At 43.2% G+C, this 14,237-nt stretch overlaps 1 protein-coding gene across 3 annotated transcripts in view; it reads right to left on the bottom strand.

Annotated features, from left to right (window-relative positions):
- gatad2ab (GATA zinc finger domain containing 2Ab) overlaps positions 1-14,237 on the bottom strand; it is a 33,137-nt gene that overhangs the window by 2,754 nt on the left and 16,146 nt on the right. For 2 of the 3 annotated variants that reach the window (XM_031318344.2, XM_031318345.2), the window contains 8 exons: positions 6,489-6,797; positions 2,855-2,978; positions 2,046-2,177; positions 1,738-1,809; positions 1,370-1,486; positions 975-1,169; positions 536-785; positions 30-415 (listed from right to left, as the gene is read on the bottom strand). In XM_031318344.2, coding sequence (XP_031174204.1) covers positions 30-415; positions 536-785; positions 975-1,169; positions 1,370-1,486; positions 1,738-1,809; positions 2,046-2,177; positions 2,855-2,978; positions 6,489-6,784 — 1,572 coding nt within the window. In that variant the 5' untranslated portion in view covers positions 6,785-6,797. The remainder of the gene's footprint in view (positions 1-29; positions 416-535; positions 786-974; positions 1,170-1,369; positions 1,487-1,737; positions 1,810-2,045; positions 2,178-2,854; positions 2,979-6,488; positions 6,798-14,237) is intronic. The other variant, XM_031318347.2, reaches the window with a different exon arrangement.

Raw genomic sequence — 14,237 nt, 5'->3', positions numbered from 1 at the left:
TCACCAATTCAATCAAAGGCCATCCTAACCTGCTTAATGGAGTGGTGGGCAGACACAGATCTGTGCTGCATAGCAGCCCTGACATGCTTGTACTGTTGGGACACCAGCACCTCACTCTTGGACATTGAAGGAGAGGAGGTGGTTTTAGAGACAGAGGAAGAGGAAGTCGCCTGCTGGAGGATACGCTGCTCAATCTCCTGCTCCTGTTGGAGTGCCTTAACAAAGGCTGCCTTCAGCCGACTGGTGTGCTCAGCCTTCAGGGCCTTCTTCTGATTGGACGACATGCATTGGTCACAGAGGATGGTCCCAACCTTCTCCTTTCTCCAGCGGGAGGTGAAGTCGGTCTTACACTGGGCGCAGGTGTATGGCTCTTTGGGAATGGAGCTGGCAATGGCAGCAGCTGGGCCCAGGTTACCTATGTGGGAAAACAGAGAGCTTCTTTAGACCGGATGTAAACATGTATATTCTACTATTCAATCTACCACTGCACTACAACATCCCCAAACTAGCTTACAAAGTGGAAAGATCTACCCACCTCTGCCGTGCATCTCCAAAAGTTTTTGCACCACCTCTTCCAGCCCCAACAAGTAGATGAACTCATTATTGGCTGCTGATGGCAGGAAGTTGAACTCAGGGGCCGGCGGTTTAGGTGGAGGGATCTCCAGCAGCGTCTTCTCCAGCTGCTTGCGCAGTGCCAGCTTCGCAGCCGCCTGCCGGCTGGCTGGGGAGTCATTGATGCTAGAGTTGGGTGACACTGAAGAGCCTTTAAGGCTGGTTGGAGAGGCCTGGACACAAACACAACAGAAACCACTTCAGCGAGGACACATGAGGAAGTCACTATTACGGATGACCATATAGATATGCAGCGCAGCAATGGGAAAGAGTAGCTATGAAAAGGAACATTTACTATTGCTTTCTATATAAATCGTTCTCCAGATGAGTGTGCAATGTTTGCTTGCATATTGTATCCTCACCTGAGGGATGTTGACCATGACATTACTGTTGGCCACATTAGCCACCCGAATGAGTCCCTGCTGAATGATCCTTTGGCCCTGGACCTGGACATTGGGCACAGAAGCCCTGGGAGCCAGCAAGAGTGGAGGGGGGCCTGAACCGCTGTGCTGATGCTGGCGTAGACTGGCTATCTGCTGGGGAGTCACTGCGATAGGCTGATGGCAGCGCACACAGACACAGACACACACACACACAGCCGCCGTGGGTGCATGAAGAGAGCGAGCAAAGGAGAGGACAAAGTAAGGAATTAACAAAGTGCTCTTCAAATCTAAACTACAGATGGAGTACACTGGAAATGTGGGCCAGTGTGATGACATGTCATCATCTGAACAATTTCATGATCCCTCACACTAACCTGGGCCCCTCTGACCAGGGGTGGCATGACAATCTGAGAGTTGTGTTTGGACGGCATGTGTTGCCCACCCCGCACCAAAGGAGGAGGGATCACAGTGCCTGAGCTTCGACCTGTCACCTGTAAACACAACAATGCAAATATACAGTAAATAACATTTTTTTTTTTAACATTGTGCCACAAACGTATTCCTTTTGATTTTGTGTGATTTGTGGTTTTAATGTGTAAGCCTCTGAATGAACAACTCAGCTGCCCTGCACTTGTGCTCCGTATTCCACTTTGTATAAAAGGTAATGTAAAATTGAATCATACATCAATCCAGGCTCCACAATAGTTGCGACAGGAGGCTCTTAACAAAATATAGTAAGTACCTGGAGGGGTCCTTTGCTTGATGTGACGCTACCTCTCACCAGAGGAGGAGGAGTGGCTACAGAGCCAGTCGCCTAAAAAATGAACAGGGTACAGTATTAGTCCATCACGTTGTATGTACTTGAAGGAATGAATAAGCAGACATGTTTAAAAGTCTTCATTAATGATGTCAGTGGGAAAACAGAACAGTCTTGTTTTATTCATAGCAGCTGTGTGTTCATAAAACCTGAAAAAGACAGAACAGTTCCCCCTGATGCATCCGTCGGCTCCAACAAAACGGACAATCAACACTCATCTTCTGGGGTTTTACCTTCTGCACAGTGCTCTCCTTCTGAATCTGGCTCTGTCGTAGTTTCTTAAGCAGCACCAGCTTGGCCTCTTGGAGTCTCAGTTCCTCCTTCAGCTGTTTGATGATGTGCTCCCTCTCCTCAGGAGAACTCTTCTTTACACACCAATTCAGATAAAAAAAAAGGAGACTTAGCAGACATATGTATGAACAATTTGAAGCTATATCAGTAGTGACTTATCAGAAAAAAATGTTGGTCTTTTCAACAGCTAGAATGAAGACTTAAGCCAGTGGAAACTACAAGACTGTGTTGTAGGCGTGGGGAGAAAAATAAATAAATCGAAAATGGTATTTATCGTAATTTTTACGACGATTTTTAAAATGGATTAATTTCCTTAAAATCCATATTTTTTATTTTATGTTTTACCAGTGATTCACCTAAATAGTTTCTGTTTATATACAGTACCGCCGATGGTGACTACATCATATACGTTACTGGCAAAACAGACTAAAAGCAGAAAATATGTACTTCTTTACATATTAAATAAATGTCAGACTGACTGACTGACATGTGATGTGAATTCTTTTGAGAAAATAATTCGTTTTTAGAAATGTCTCTATAAGTTTATTATTCAACTTTTGTTTTTGTTAAAAGAAGGAAAAGAAAATCGCAATTCTCAATACTATGGAATCACAATACTTCTAGAATCGCAATAAATGAAAATCGCAGTACAAATCGAATCGGCACCCATGTATCGTGAAAGAATCGAATCGGGACAAAAGCATATGGTCCCAGCCCTGCTGTGTGCAAAGTTTGAATGTTGTTTTCCTACCATTAGTTTATCTGTGTCAGTCTTCGTGAAGCAGTGACCATTCATGAGAGGGCTGGCTGGCTCATTGTCCGACAACACAATCACATCGTCTGGCGATGGTGGTTGCCGCTCATTCTTAATGTCACTGAGGGAAAGGAAACGGGGAAAGACAGAAAACTATTTTATTGAGAAGGTGTTTCGTCATTCAATCAAGATTCAACGCTGTATTGCATTTCAGCCCATAATACCGCAGTTGCCATAAACTGCAACTAACCTGTAGTTTGGTCTTAAATCCAGTAGATGGCAGTATATAATTATGATTTCATTATCCCTGTTGTAGTGCAAATGTGTACTGGGACATACAAGAAGACAAGAACCAAGAGATCAATAATGGTGTAATGGCGGCTGGGGAAAATCGCTACAACCCATTATCTCCAGCGAAGGGTAACATCAACGAAGAGACCTCGTGCTCTCTTCATTCCAACTGACACAGCAAAGTCAGTCACAGACAACATGCAAACAAAGGGCTTAATTAACTGCAATCTTTGTTTGTTTTACAGCAGGAAAAGGCTTAAAGCATTTGATAACATTTTTAAATGGCTTTTCCTGAGGACTAGGGAGAACAAAGGCGACTAGTGGTGAGCTACATATGCATCAATCTGGAAAAGGGTGGAGATTAAAAGTAAAGGGTGGCTGTAATTTTACGCATGGACCATGGCGGAAGAATAAATCTGCTGCCACCATCACAGTGGGGATCTTGTCAGGTCCAGTGGGTTGGTGCATAAGAAGATACAAGTCCGAGTGGTAATGAGAACTGGTTGAGGAGGAGGTAAGGTAGCGAGTGGGATATTTGACAGTATGTGAGAGGTATAGGTTCGGGTCATAATGTGAAGTTATGCATGCAAACATGCATAACTCGACGCTGTCGAGCGAGAGGCTTCAGGGCGCCAAGCTCAGGCCCAGTTTACTAGGCCTAGTTTGCTTAGGCTCACCCCTCCCATGCCTCCGTGGTGAGGCCTGTGGCCTAGCCAAATCGGCACAGCCTGGGCCTCAGCTCTACCCTCCCTCCCAGCTGCCGACACTAGAGTCACAAACTGAGCAGAGCGGCGGTCCGCTGGAGACACTGGAGAGGGTGACAGTGAGGGGGAGGGGATTACATGGCCAGGAGCCAACCTATTGTGTACACTCTCCCTCACTCACTCAGTCAGTCACTACTTCACACACCCCTCCCCCCATCCTGACTTGCTTGTTCATCTTTTATACTCCAACTCACTACTCAGTTCTTCACACTTTCTCTTCCTTTTGCACGCTCCTCTCTTCAGACACGTTTCTCCGCTATCCTCTCCGTCCTCACAACAGCTGTCTAACAGCTCCCCTCAGAGATTGCACGCTCAGTACAACAATGTCAACTATATGACAATAACCATGTTGTTTGTACATGATGAGATGAGGATTTCCGCAGACTAAGAAACCACAACACAAAGCACAACAAACATGTACTGTCATAATGCTACTTTGCCCAGTTGCTAAGAACACAAAAAAACCTCGTTAATACCGTATATTGCTACTTCCTGGAAAGTACGTCCTTAATATGCGTCATTCACTTTCAGCCCTGTTGACATTCCTTGATATAAATGGATGATAAACAATGTCACACACAAGTAGCATCAGAGAGCAATGAAAATCATCAACAGCATCTTTCACAGACAAAAACCTAATTGCGACGCAGCGCCTTCTCTGACAAAGAACGGACTAGCTTGTGATGGTTGCTACTACTCTATTGAGAACCGCTTACACAAGCATCCCAACACACAGCAGCTTGGTTATGTAAGGTCCAGTATTTCTGCATGCCTCGGCCTCCCCAATCATGGCTTCACAATGACCCCACTATAGGATTGCTGAATCAGTCATTATTAGGTGCAGTGGGATTCTCCATTTAAAATGCAATGTGGAGCTGCAAAGATTAATCGATTAATTGATTAGTTGTCAACTATTAAATTAAATCAACAACTATTTTTGATTTTTGAGTCAAAATTCTGATTCCAGCTTCTTAAAATGTGAATATTTTCTGGTTTCTTATGACAGTAAACTGAATATCTTTGAGTTGTGGACAAAACAAGACATCGTGGCCTTTGGGAAACACTGATCAACATGTTTCACCATTTTCTGACATGTTATAGACCAAACAACTAATCGATTAATCGTGAAAATAATCGACAGATTAATCAACAATGAAAATAATAGTTTGTTGCAGCCCTAATGCAATGCAACACTAAGTGCTATTTTAAGCTACATGGCATACTCTTTACGTAAATGAAATAGCTGGGCTATATATATATATATATATATATATATATATAAATAGGCCTGGAAAAGATCTGTTCAAATATTGACATATTGTTACAAAGCATGCAATCTACTTAAGAAGGGAAGGGAGTAATGCTTCTTCTTGGTTTTTATACCTGAACCCATTCAAGAAATGCTGAGATCAGTTACTGTATTGTGTTTCAGCATGTATGCAATTTGGCTTGAATTACACTTCATTGATAGTTTTACAAAGTTGGCCTACGCAGACTAAGTCTTCTGCAAACAATTAGGCTTGAAGTGAGTAAGCACGCCGACACATGCTGCAGCTGAGGGTTACACCGGGGCCAAAGGTGACAGCACAAACAGGGCCAACACACTTTGAGCTGAATCTCTGCTCCACCTTAACCACCATCACATCACTGTATGTATCCGTCTCTCTACCAAACATGTCACATGACATCAGGCATTGCTCTGTGTGGTCATGTGACACACCCACCACCCCTCCTGGCCCCTCCTTCCTCCAACGGCTCCTTCCAATGTAGAAACCATGGCAACGGCCAGTTGGAACCAGTTTGTGACACGTAGCCTTCATTTTGTGTGAAGTGTGAGGCAGAGTTCAGGTGCTGCTGTGGGAGAAAATGGAGCCCAGGACTCAGGAGCCTTAAACTTTTCAAAATGGGGGCAGGCTGCCGACAACCACACAGCGACTTCCTGTGCGGCTCCTGTCAGACCACTCGCTAGTGCAAAGTTAGAGAGAAACCCGAAACTCCAATAGGCACATCTCTAAGCACAACCACGCACTGTGCAAGCAAGCATGAAGTCCAAGGCCTGCAGAACATAAATAATCCTAAAGAAGCTTTCAAACAAACCTGTACGCAAAAATGCAGACAAATATTTTGTCAGCTTGTGTGAAGTACTGTTCGCCATTCACGTCCCCACCCTTTACTTCATATGATGGTCCAACATCAGTTATATTAAGCACTACCAAATACAGCCGCAAGCTATCCTTTGCATCTTATACCGCACAGATGTTAACTAGTTAGTAAGGACATTATGGCGCATTTTGTCCGGCTGGAAATACTTACAAAGGGTTTACTGTGGACAAAGTTGGCTGACATTGCAGTACTGAGGCACAGCGTACAGGAATAGATGTAACTGTTTAAGGTAAAGGGTTTCCTCTCCTTTCAGTGTTGTTCACAGACTAATGACTAAACAATTATGTTATGTTCCTTATGACTAACAAGCTCTCAGCCCCTGTGCAATAACACTGTGAAGCACTGCTAATATTCACTTAACAAAAAAACAACTGTGACTCAATCAAACCCTGTAATCTTTTTCCTTGTCTCACCTTTTGGATGTGCTCATATCAACAGGCTCGTCTCCAGTCTGCACCTCCACCTTGATAGTGGCCTTCACTTCCCCAGCTTTTAGGATGCTGGCTGCTACCTTTGCAGCCTGCTCACTCTTCAGCTTGACGCCCTCAGCTCCAGATCCCACCAGGGCCAGGGGAGCCCCAGCGGCGTCACCTTTCTCCAGCTTAACTCGTTTATTGTCCATGTCCTCCAGGGCCTCCACAGGACCTGCATGGTCCTTCTCCAGAGCCCGCTTTTGGCTGCGCGTTTGACGCACTGCCTCCTCTGACATGGCTGCTCTCACCCTGGAGAGAGAGAGAGAAGATGGAAATGGTTAGAAACAGTGTTAACACATTTACAAAACAGAAAAAAACAAAAATGGTCCCAAAAAGCAAAATAGTTCAACTTGTAGCTATGCATGGATTCAAATTAGACAGCAGGGTAGATGCTGTATATACTAGATGTAGTAGACGTTTAACTTAGATGAGCAAGAAGTGCTGGTTTCATCAGAGCAACTCTTAAACTGAATATTAGTTATCTCTGCTTTACACTACTGTGCAGGTTCCTACGAGTTTTGAGAGTCATATCCACTTGTTGAACTGCCTCTCGCCTTTTGCCAATGAAGAACATTACCATAACCATCACATAGTAATACTCGATCGTTCTGCTATTGCAAAATTCGGGAGGGAAGTAAATGAGATCCAGTTTTAACATTCACCCTATTGAGTTAATTTTAAGAAAACTAGGCAAACATCTTCCATGGTGAGTAGTAGTATTTAAATGGCAGTAGAGGATATCCAGACATCTGGCATGTCCAGGTCCAGTGAAAAAGACGTAGTCCTACATCTTGTAAGGTGAACTGTTGGCCGAGTTACCCTGGCTGAGGTAAGATTACCACCTACTGGGTCTGGATTAAACAATGTGGAGCATCCATTGCAGAGAATACAGAAAGTTATAACTGCTTCAATTCAATTTAAAATTGAGACACTAAAACTGGATGACAACATTGCCAGGTGTAAGCTCCACGGGGATAACTGACCTGAGGGGCTTCCTTTGTGTCGGAAGCAACAGTGTGACTGTGGAAGATTTAATAGGTTTAAATGGCATACTGAAAACAAAACTCTCTCAATTAATTCCTATTGTATGTAAATAGCAGCGTCTTCTCATTTCAAGAACTTTTAATTACCTTTTATTCCACCCATTGCCGTTACATTAAACCAAGGGACTAAGATTGTGCAACCAAACCGGCACTGGTGTAATTCTGTTGTATATGAGGTAGAAGCAGTGCCACCAGTACAAAATGAAAATAAAGATGTGTCCAAAATGTGTTAGTTTCATGCAGATATCCACTAGACCTCACAAAACAAACCTGCATAGTGAGTCCATCTACTGAATGTAACCCCAGGTTTTTGTGGGAAATAATCCTCTTTAAAAACTTGATCATACACTTTGTTGTTGAGTCATGTAGATGAACATTTACAATGTTTGATTTAGCTGACATTTCCAGCTGTATTAAAAGGGACAATCCTAACAGTGAAAACACACCGGGCGCGTAAGCGTCGCGAATAGCCGCGTAGCCAATGTTATCCAATCGATCCGTTAATACCGGGCGCGGAGCAGCCGCGTCGGCCCGCACGCCGCAGCGATCGTTTCGGCGTCACCCTGTATTTCTTGCGTGAGACGCGAGCGAATGTGTCAAGCCAGGCAGGTAATCACATACAGGAAGACCACAGTGCAGCCGGATACTTTACAAAAATAAAGCACATTTCAAAATAAAACACCTAGGTTCATGGTGATTTTGGCTGTCTTGATTTCTCACAGCGAGACACAAGATCAGGCACACGGAGAGACAGACGGACAGACACACACACGGACACACACACAATTACGACAGTTTTCCGTCTCTTTCTATCGGAGAGAGAGAGAGAGCGGTGACCGGCACGGAGAAATACACGTCCAGTATGAATGGCCAGGCACGCGATCAGGCACGTATCTACGCGATGCTTACGCGCCCGGTGCGTTTTCACTGTAGGCGTCTCCTATACCGCTGCCAGTGCCCCAGATGCTGTCCCAAATTTCACTCAGTACAGTAACAGCAGAGGGTAGAGAGACCCACTTACATTTCTGGGAAAATCTATTACACAGCAGAAAAATAGCACCAACACTGTACAACATTGACACAAAGCAAACCAATGTAGGCCATGCACTCATTATGGAACAGGCACTCTAAGACTCTCTTGAATAAACATTTTATAATAATTGTTTGCACAAGCATGAGCGCATGTCTATCACTAAAAAGTCCGATATGATCTCCAAATTAATGATTTGGGCTGAAGCCAAGTGCAATATACACAAAACTATGTTGTATATCTGGTATAAGCTGGCTAAGGGTCTTCCTAGTCCAACGTGACATCATCATAGATCCACATGACTTTATCCAAAGATTCCATGAGACATAAAGAGATTCCCTGAAAACCGGTTCAGACTGGTTTTCGAGTGAGAGGAGGTGCAGGTTTAACCCCTGGAGAGACAGAGTGGCAGAAGGGAGGGAGAGAGACAGGGAGGCCACAGGCACATCCCACACAGGGAGGGAAGGAGGAGGAGAAAATGACGTCATGTTCGGACATTCCAAAACATGTCTACCAGACGACAGGGGGCGGATGCATCACTGACATGACTAACTTATGTGGCAGTCAAGAGTCAGACAGCTGCCAACAGGCCCACAAATCGTCCCACCTTTAATATTTGAAACTTACAAAAAAAAACCACCCTAAATTTTTTTTCCCTGCCATTTTTAAGGCTTCAAATATTAAAAAAAAAAAAAAAAACTAAGTGAAGGTCATATTAAGGATCTGAAGTATACAAAAACTCCCACCATGAGCCTGTCGACTGCAAAGCATTGAGAGAACTGCAAAGTAAGGTGGGAAAATTGAACAGCTTTTCAGCTATTTCAACAAAATCTCTGTCTGCAGTAAGTCTGCAGTTTGTTCCAACACTTAACATCTGTGAATTCAGCCAAGTTTAATGTTTTCCAGGAGATAAGACACAAGAATCCTTGACACTTTGCAAGATGTTGAGCTAAGATGGTAGCAGTAACTAAACCAACCAATACATCCAAAATAAAGCAACAACACAGCTAAAACATTCAGGTCGGTGTTAAGCACTTGAGTGCATGGAGCCTAAAATGCACCCAGCTCTGGTACACAACAAGAACAGATGTGCCCTGCTGTACCATCCCTGGACACAAAGGCTATCTATCTGCATGAGATGACAGCTTGTGTGTGGGTGGGTATGTGTGCATAGCCATACATCACACACAGTGCTTCAGAAACACGTTCTGTACTATTGTACGAATAGTGTCTGCACATTGCTCTGGCTTTAAAAAAGGTGTGTGGGTTAAACGTTACAGGTACAAAATGACTGTAACCCTTTGGGACGTTGCAGGACGATCAGTTCTGCATGTTACTGGGACGACTGTGGTTGCTAGTTTCAGGTCTAGAGACACATGGCTACCTTTGTCCCAGAAGAGAAGAATAGCATCATGAGCTAGATGCACTGCTACTAAGCAACATGGGTGGAAACCAAATTAAATTGTTGTCCATGCATATGTTGCGATAATGACTGTTATGTACACACTCAAGACTGACCGAGGGATATGTACTAGTTCTCATCATTGCATCACACGCCATATCACTAAGCCTTCAGTGAAGGACCGTCACTCACTGGAGCCCATTTTCTATTCTGCCCCTTGGTTTCCCTATGAGCCCTGAAGGCCCGTTGTGTGATAGGTCATTCACAGCCTCCAGCTTATAGGAGACATACCACTAAGAGCTATCAAACATGTGAAGAAGACAAAGAAACTGTAGGAGATTCATCTAGAGAAAGTATGGGCATCAAAAACAAGAGTCTATCTATGCCATTCACAGTGACACCTGAGAGGATTAGAGGACAGAAAAAACACGGCATCAGTACTTCAAGCTGCCAGAATTTGAGATAGTGTTGCACTGAGACACTGCTCAGAGTATTTGTGATGACAGGAGACGAAGGGAAAACAGGTAGGGCTGTGCAATTAATAAAAAAAAAAAAGTAAAATCGTGATTACGATTTAGGCTCCTAACGATCACAAAACGAGTAATAAAAGAGTAATTTTGCACATTATGCAGTGTTTCCGCTATATACACTCACCTAAAAGGATTATTAGGAACACCATACTAATACCGTGTTTCACCCCCTTTCACCTTCAGAACTACCTTAATTCTTTGTGGCATTGATTCAACATGGTGCTGGAAGCATTCTTTAGAAATGTTGGCCCATATTGATAGGATAGCATCTTGCAGTTGATGGAGATTTGTGGGATGCACATCCAGCCTGCCCAGTGGTAACAAGGCATGACGGATCCATGTTCTCATTCTGTTAACGCCAAATTCTGACTCTACCATCTGAATGTCTCAACAGAAATCGAGACTCATCAGACCAGGCAACATTTTTCCAGTCTTCAACTGTCCAAATTTGGTGAGCTCGTGCAAATTATAGCCTCATTTTCCTATTTTTAGTGGAGATGAGTGGTACCCGGTGGGGTCTTCTGCTGGTGTAGCCCACCCGCTTCAAGGTTGTGCGTGTTGTGGCTTCAAAAATGCTTTGCTGCATACCTCGGTTGTAACGAGTGGTTATTTGAGTCAAAGTTGCTCTTCTATCAGCTTGAATCAGTCGGCCCATTCTCTTCTGACCTCTAGCATCAACAAGGCATTTTCGCCCCCCAGGACTGCAGCATACTGGATGTTTTTCCTTTTTCAGACCATTCTATGTAAACCCTAGAAATGGTTGTGTGTGAAAATTCCAGTAACTGAGCAGACTGTGAAATACTCAGACCAGCCCGTCTGGCACCAACAACCAGGCCACGCTCAGAGTTGCTTAGATCACCTTTCTTTCCCATTCTGACATTCAGTTTGGAGTTCAGGAGATTGTCTAGACCTGGACCACATCCCTAAATGCATTGAAGCAGGTGCCATGTGATTGGTTGATTAGATAAGTGCATTAACAAGACATTTAACAGGTGTTCCTAATAATCCTTTAGGTGAGTGTACATTCAGTCCGCCGCTGAAGGAGTGGCGAAAAAAATGTCATGAAGTTGTAATTACACGACTCCGAAAGACTGCAGAGCTGTTTGCTCCACTGAACTCAAGAGAACAGTCATCCGCTCTCTCTGCCCTTTGAGGGTGAGCGACTGGAACAGTGACAGGACGTCATCACTGCAAAGTCATGACAACCAAATAAACAGCGCGAGTATAGCATTTTCTCCTCAGGCAGAGTGACAAACAGCGACAAAAGCCTCTACGGCTGATTAACCATGAAAATCCAGTGAAATATGACAGCTACAGTTGCTTGGAAAGTCGTGTTTACGGGCACTGAATTTGATGAATTTGATGAATTTACTGTTTATCAGAACCCAGATGAGAACTTTAGCAAACGCTGTGGTCCCTCTTCCTTTGACTCCCCGTTGCTGGAGACGTTCTATTCCCCCGACACGCTGTAACGTTATTCACCGACTGTTTGAAATGTTGTCCAGGTTAGTGGGGATTCATACTTCTCAAAACCCACATGAAAAAGTTTAGTAATGTTCCTTTCGCATATTGTTTTGTTGCTAAACTGTATGTAAAATGAGCAGTGACGTTAAATCACCGGTTTCAGGTAACGCTATTCATATTTTGGCACAATATGTAGTAATGACAGTAGTAGTGGTCATAGTAAGTGAAAATGTGTTATGTATCTTGAATTGTTAATAAGCTATGTATGTGTGATATATGTAAAGCTACACTTAAAAATTTAAAATTCATATGACGGAGACAAAGCCACTCTCTCTCTGTCCAAGTTGAACCAATCCGATATAAAAGTTATGTTGAATTGCTGGATCCCTGCTTTTGAAAACCAGTTTGAGTTTAAAAAGAACATCTCAGATAGCGTCTTTTTTTTTTTCAAAACATCCTTTGCCTAAACTTACGTAAACTAATTTAGTTTGAAACTGGACATCAGGTATTATATGGCCAGGCAATTAACTGAGAACAGATCCTGAATTAATCAGTGCTAGTAGCATTCCTGCCAGTTCCAATGCTCCCGCAACTCCATCCATCCAGCGTTTAAAACCAAATGAAATTGACACTACAGTCTCACAAACAAGCTTGACCTGTCTATCAGCAAGTCAATCGGGAGATGCCCGGAAGGAACTGTTGCCCCAAACTAGGGTTGGGCATCGAGAACCGATTCCTACTTGGAATCGTTTCAAAAATTACGATTCCAGTGGAATCAGCGCTCTAGTGTGGCTTTATTTTATGTTGAAAAAGCCCGGTAAAACTGCAAACCACCATTGAATCAAAATAAAACTTTCCTCTTATCTGTGAATAGAGCTGGGGGTAAACGATTATTTATTAAACGATTAATCGGGCGATTATTTTATCGATTAGTTGACTAATCTAACGACTAATTGGACGATTAATATAACGATTATTTTTCTGTTGCTCGATTAATAAAAACCATAATGTATCTCAAATAAATACCAAAAAATTCTTAATATATTTTATTAAACAATTTTGCACAGCAAAAAATCTTCTGCTTTACACAAAATAAAATAATTATTTTACTGTTATACAAAATGAAAGGCCAGCCTGTTTACTCTTTTACAGTACCAACATAACTCTCTTGTTCAAAAAAATCAAGTTGTAGTGCAAAAAAGAAAAACACTGTGCAGTGCACAGTACAGACATTCCTGAGAGTGTTTAACACAACATAACAGTCCCAACATAAAACCTGATGCATAATCAAACTGACTCTCTTAACTGCTATTCTGTAGGTTTACATGCTAATGCAGCTGTGCACTTTGGTGGTGCTAGGCTAACCAACGCATCTTAGCTCTCTGTGCAGTTTGTTCGTGCTAGGTTAGTAGCTAACGTTCACGTTAGCTAACGTTAGCTACTATAGATAGCTGTGTTCTGCAGCCGTAAGCTAGCTACCATTCAAGCCAACATTAGATGATAACTAACGTTAGCTAAACACAGCTGTCTAGGCGCCAGTAGCTAGCTAACGTTAACGTTAGCTACTAACCTAGCACGAACAAACTGCACGGAGAGCTAAGATAGTTAGCTAGCACCACCTAAGTGCGCAGGCTACACAACACACTACACAAACATGAAATTAATTTAGCCAACGTTAGTACTTGGGACTATATTTGAAGTATTCCCATACCTTCGATGATTAAGGGCGAGCTGTTTTTTTAGGACTTTTTCTTTTCATGGGGCTTTTTGCAGGGCTTTGTTGGGAATTCTGTGAGGAGATTGCTGTTTCGTCCTCCATCCTGCAATGTTTTGGTCTCCCACGTGTGTGTGGCGAAGCGTCGACGCAAAAATACGACGTCGACGTAATTTTGACGTTGATGCATCGACGCGTCGCTACAGGCCTATTTGTGAAATAAGCATGTGACCCGTTTCAACTCCACCCCTCAAAAAAAAAAAAAAAAATCGGAATCGAAAGGAAGAATCGCAATTGGAATCAGAATCGTTAAAATCCAAACGATGCCCAACCCTACCCCAAACCTTGCTGCCGGAGACTCCGCAACCCAGAGTAGCAGTTCTGTTTAAGTACCAGTTCTGCATATTACTGTCCTGGATCAGAACGCCACTCCAGTAGGGCTGGGACGGTATGGATTTTTTCTTACCGCGGTTGAAAAGCAAGAAATTCCCACGGTAGAGCGGTGT

The sequence above is a fragment of the Sander lucioperca genome, chromosome 11 (assembly GCF_008315115.2).
Source record: "Sander lucioperca isolate FBNREF2018 chromosome 11, SLUC_FBN_1.2, whole genome shotgun sequence".
NCBI classification, from domain to species: domain Eukaryota; kingdom Metazoa; phylum Chordata; class Actinopteri; order Perciformes; family Percidae; genus Sander; species Sander lucioperca.
This window is presented reverse-complemented; position numbering and strand designations above follow the sequence as displayed.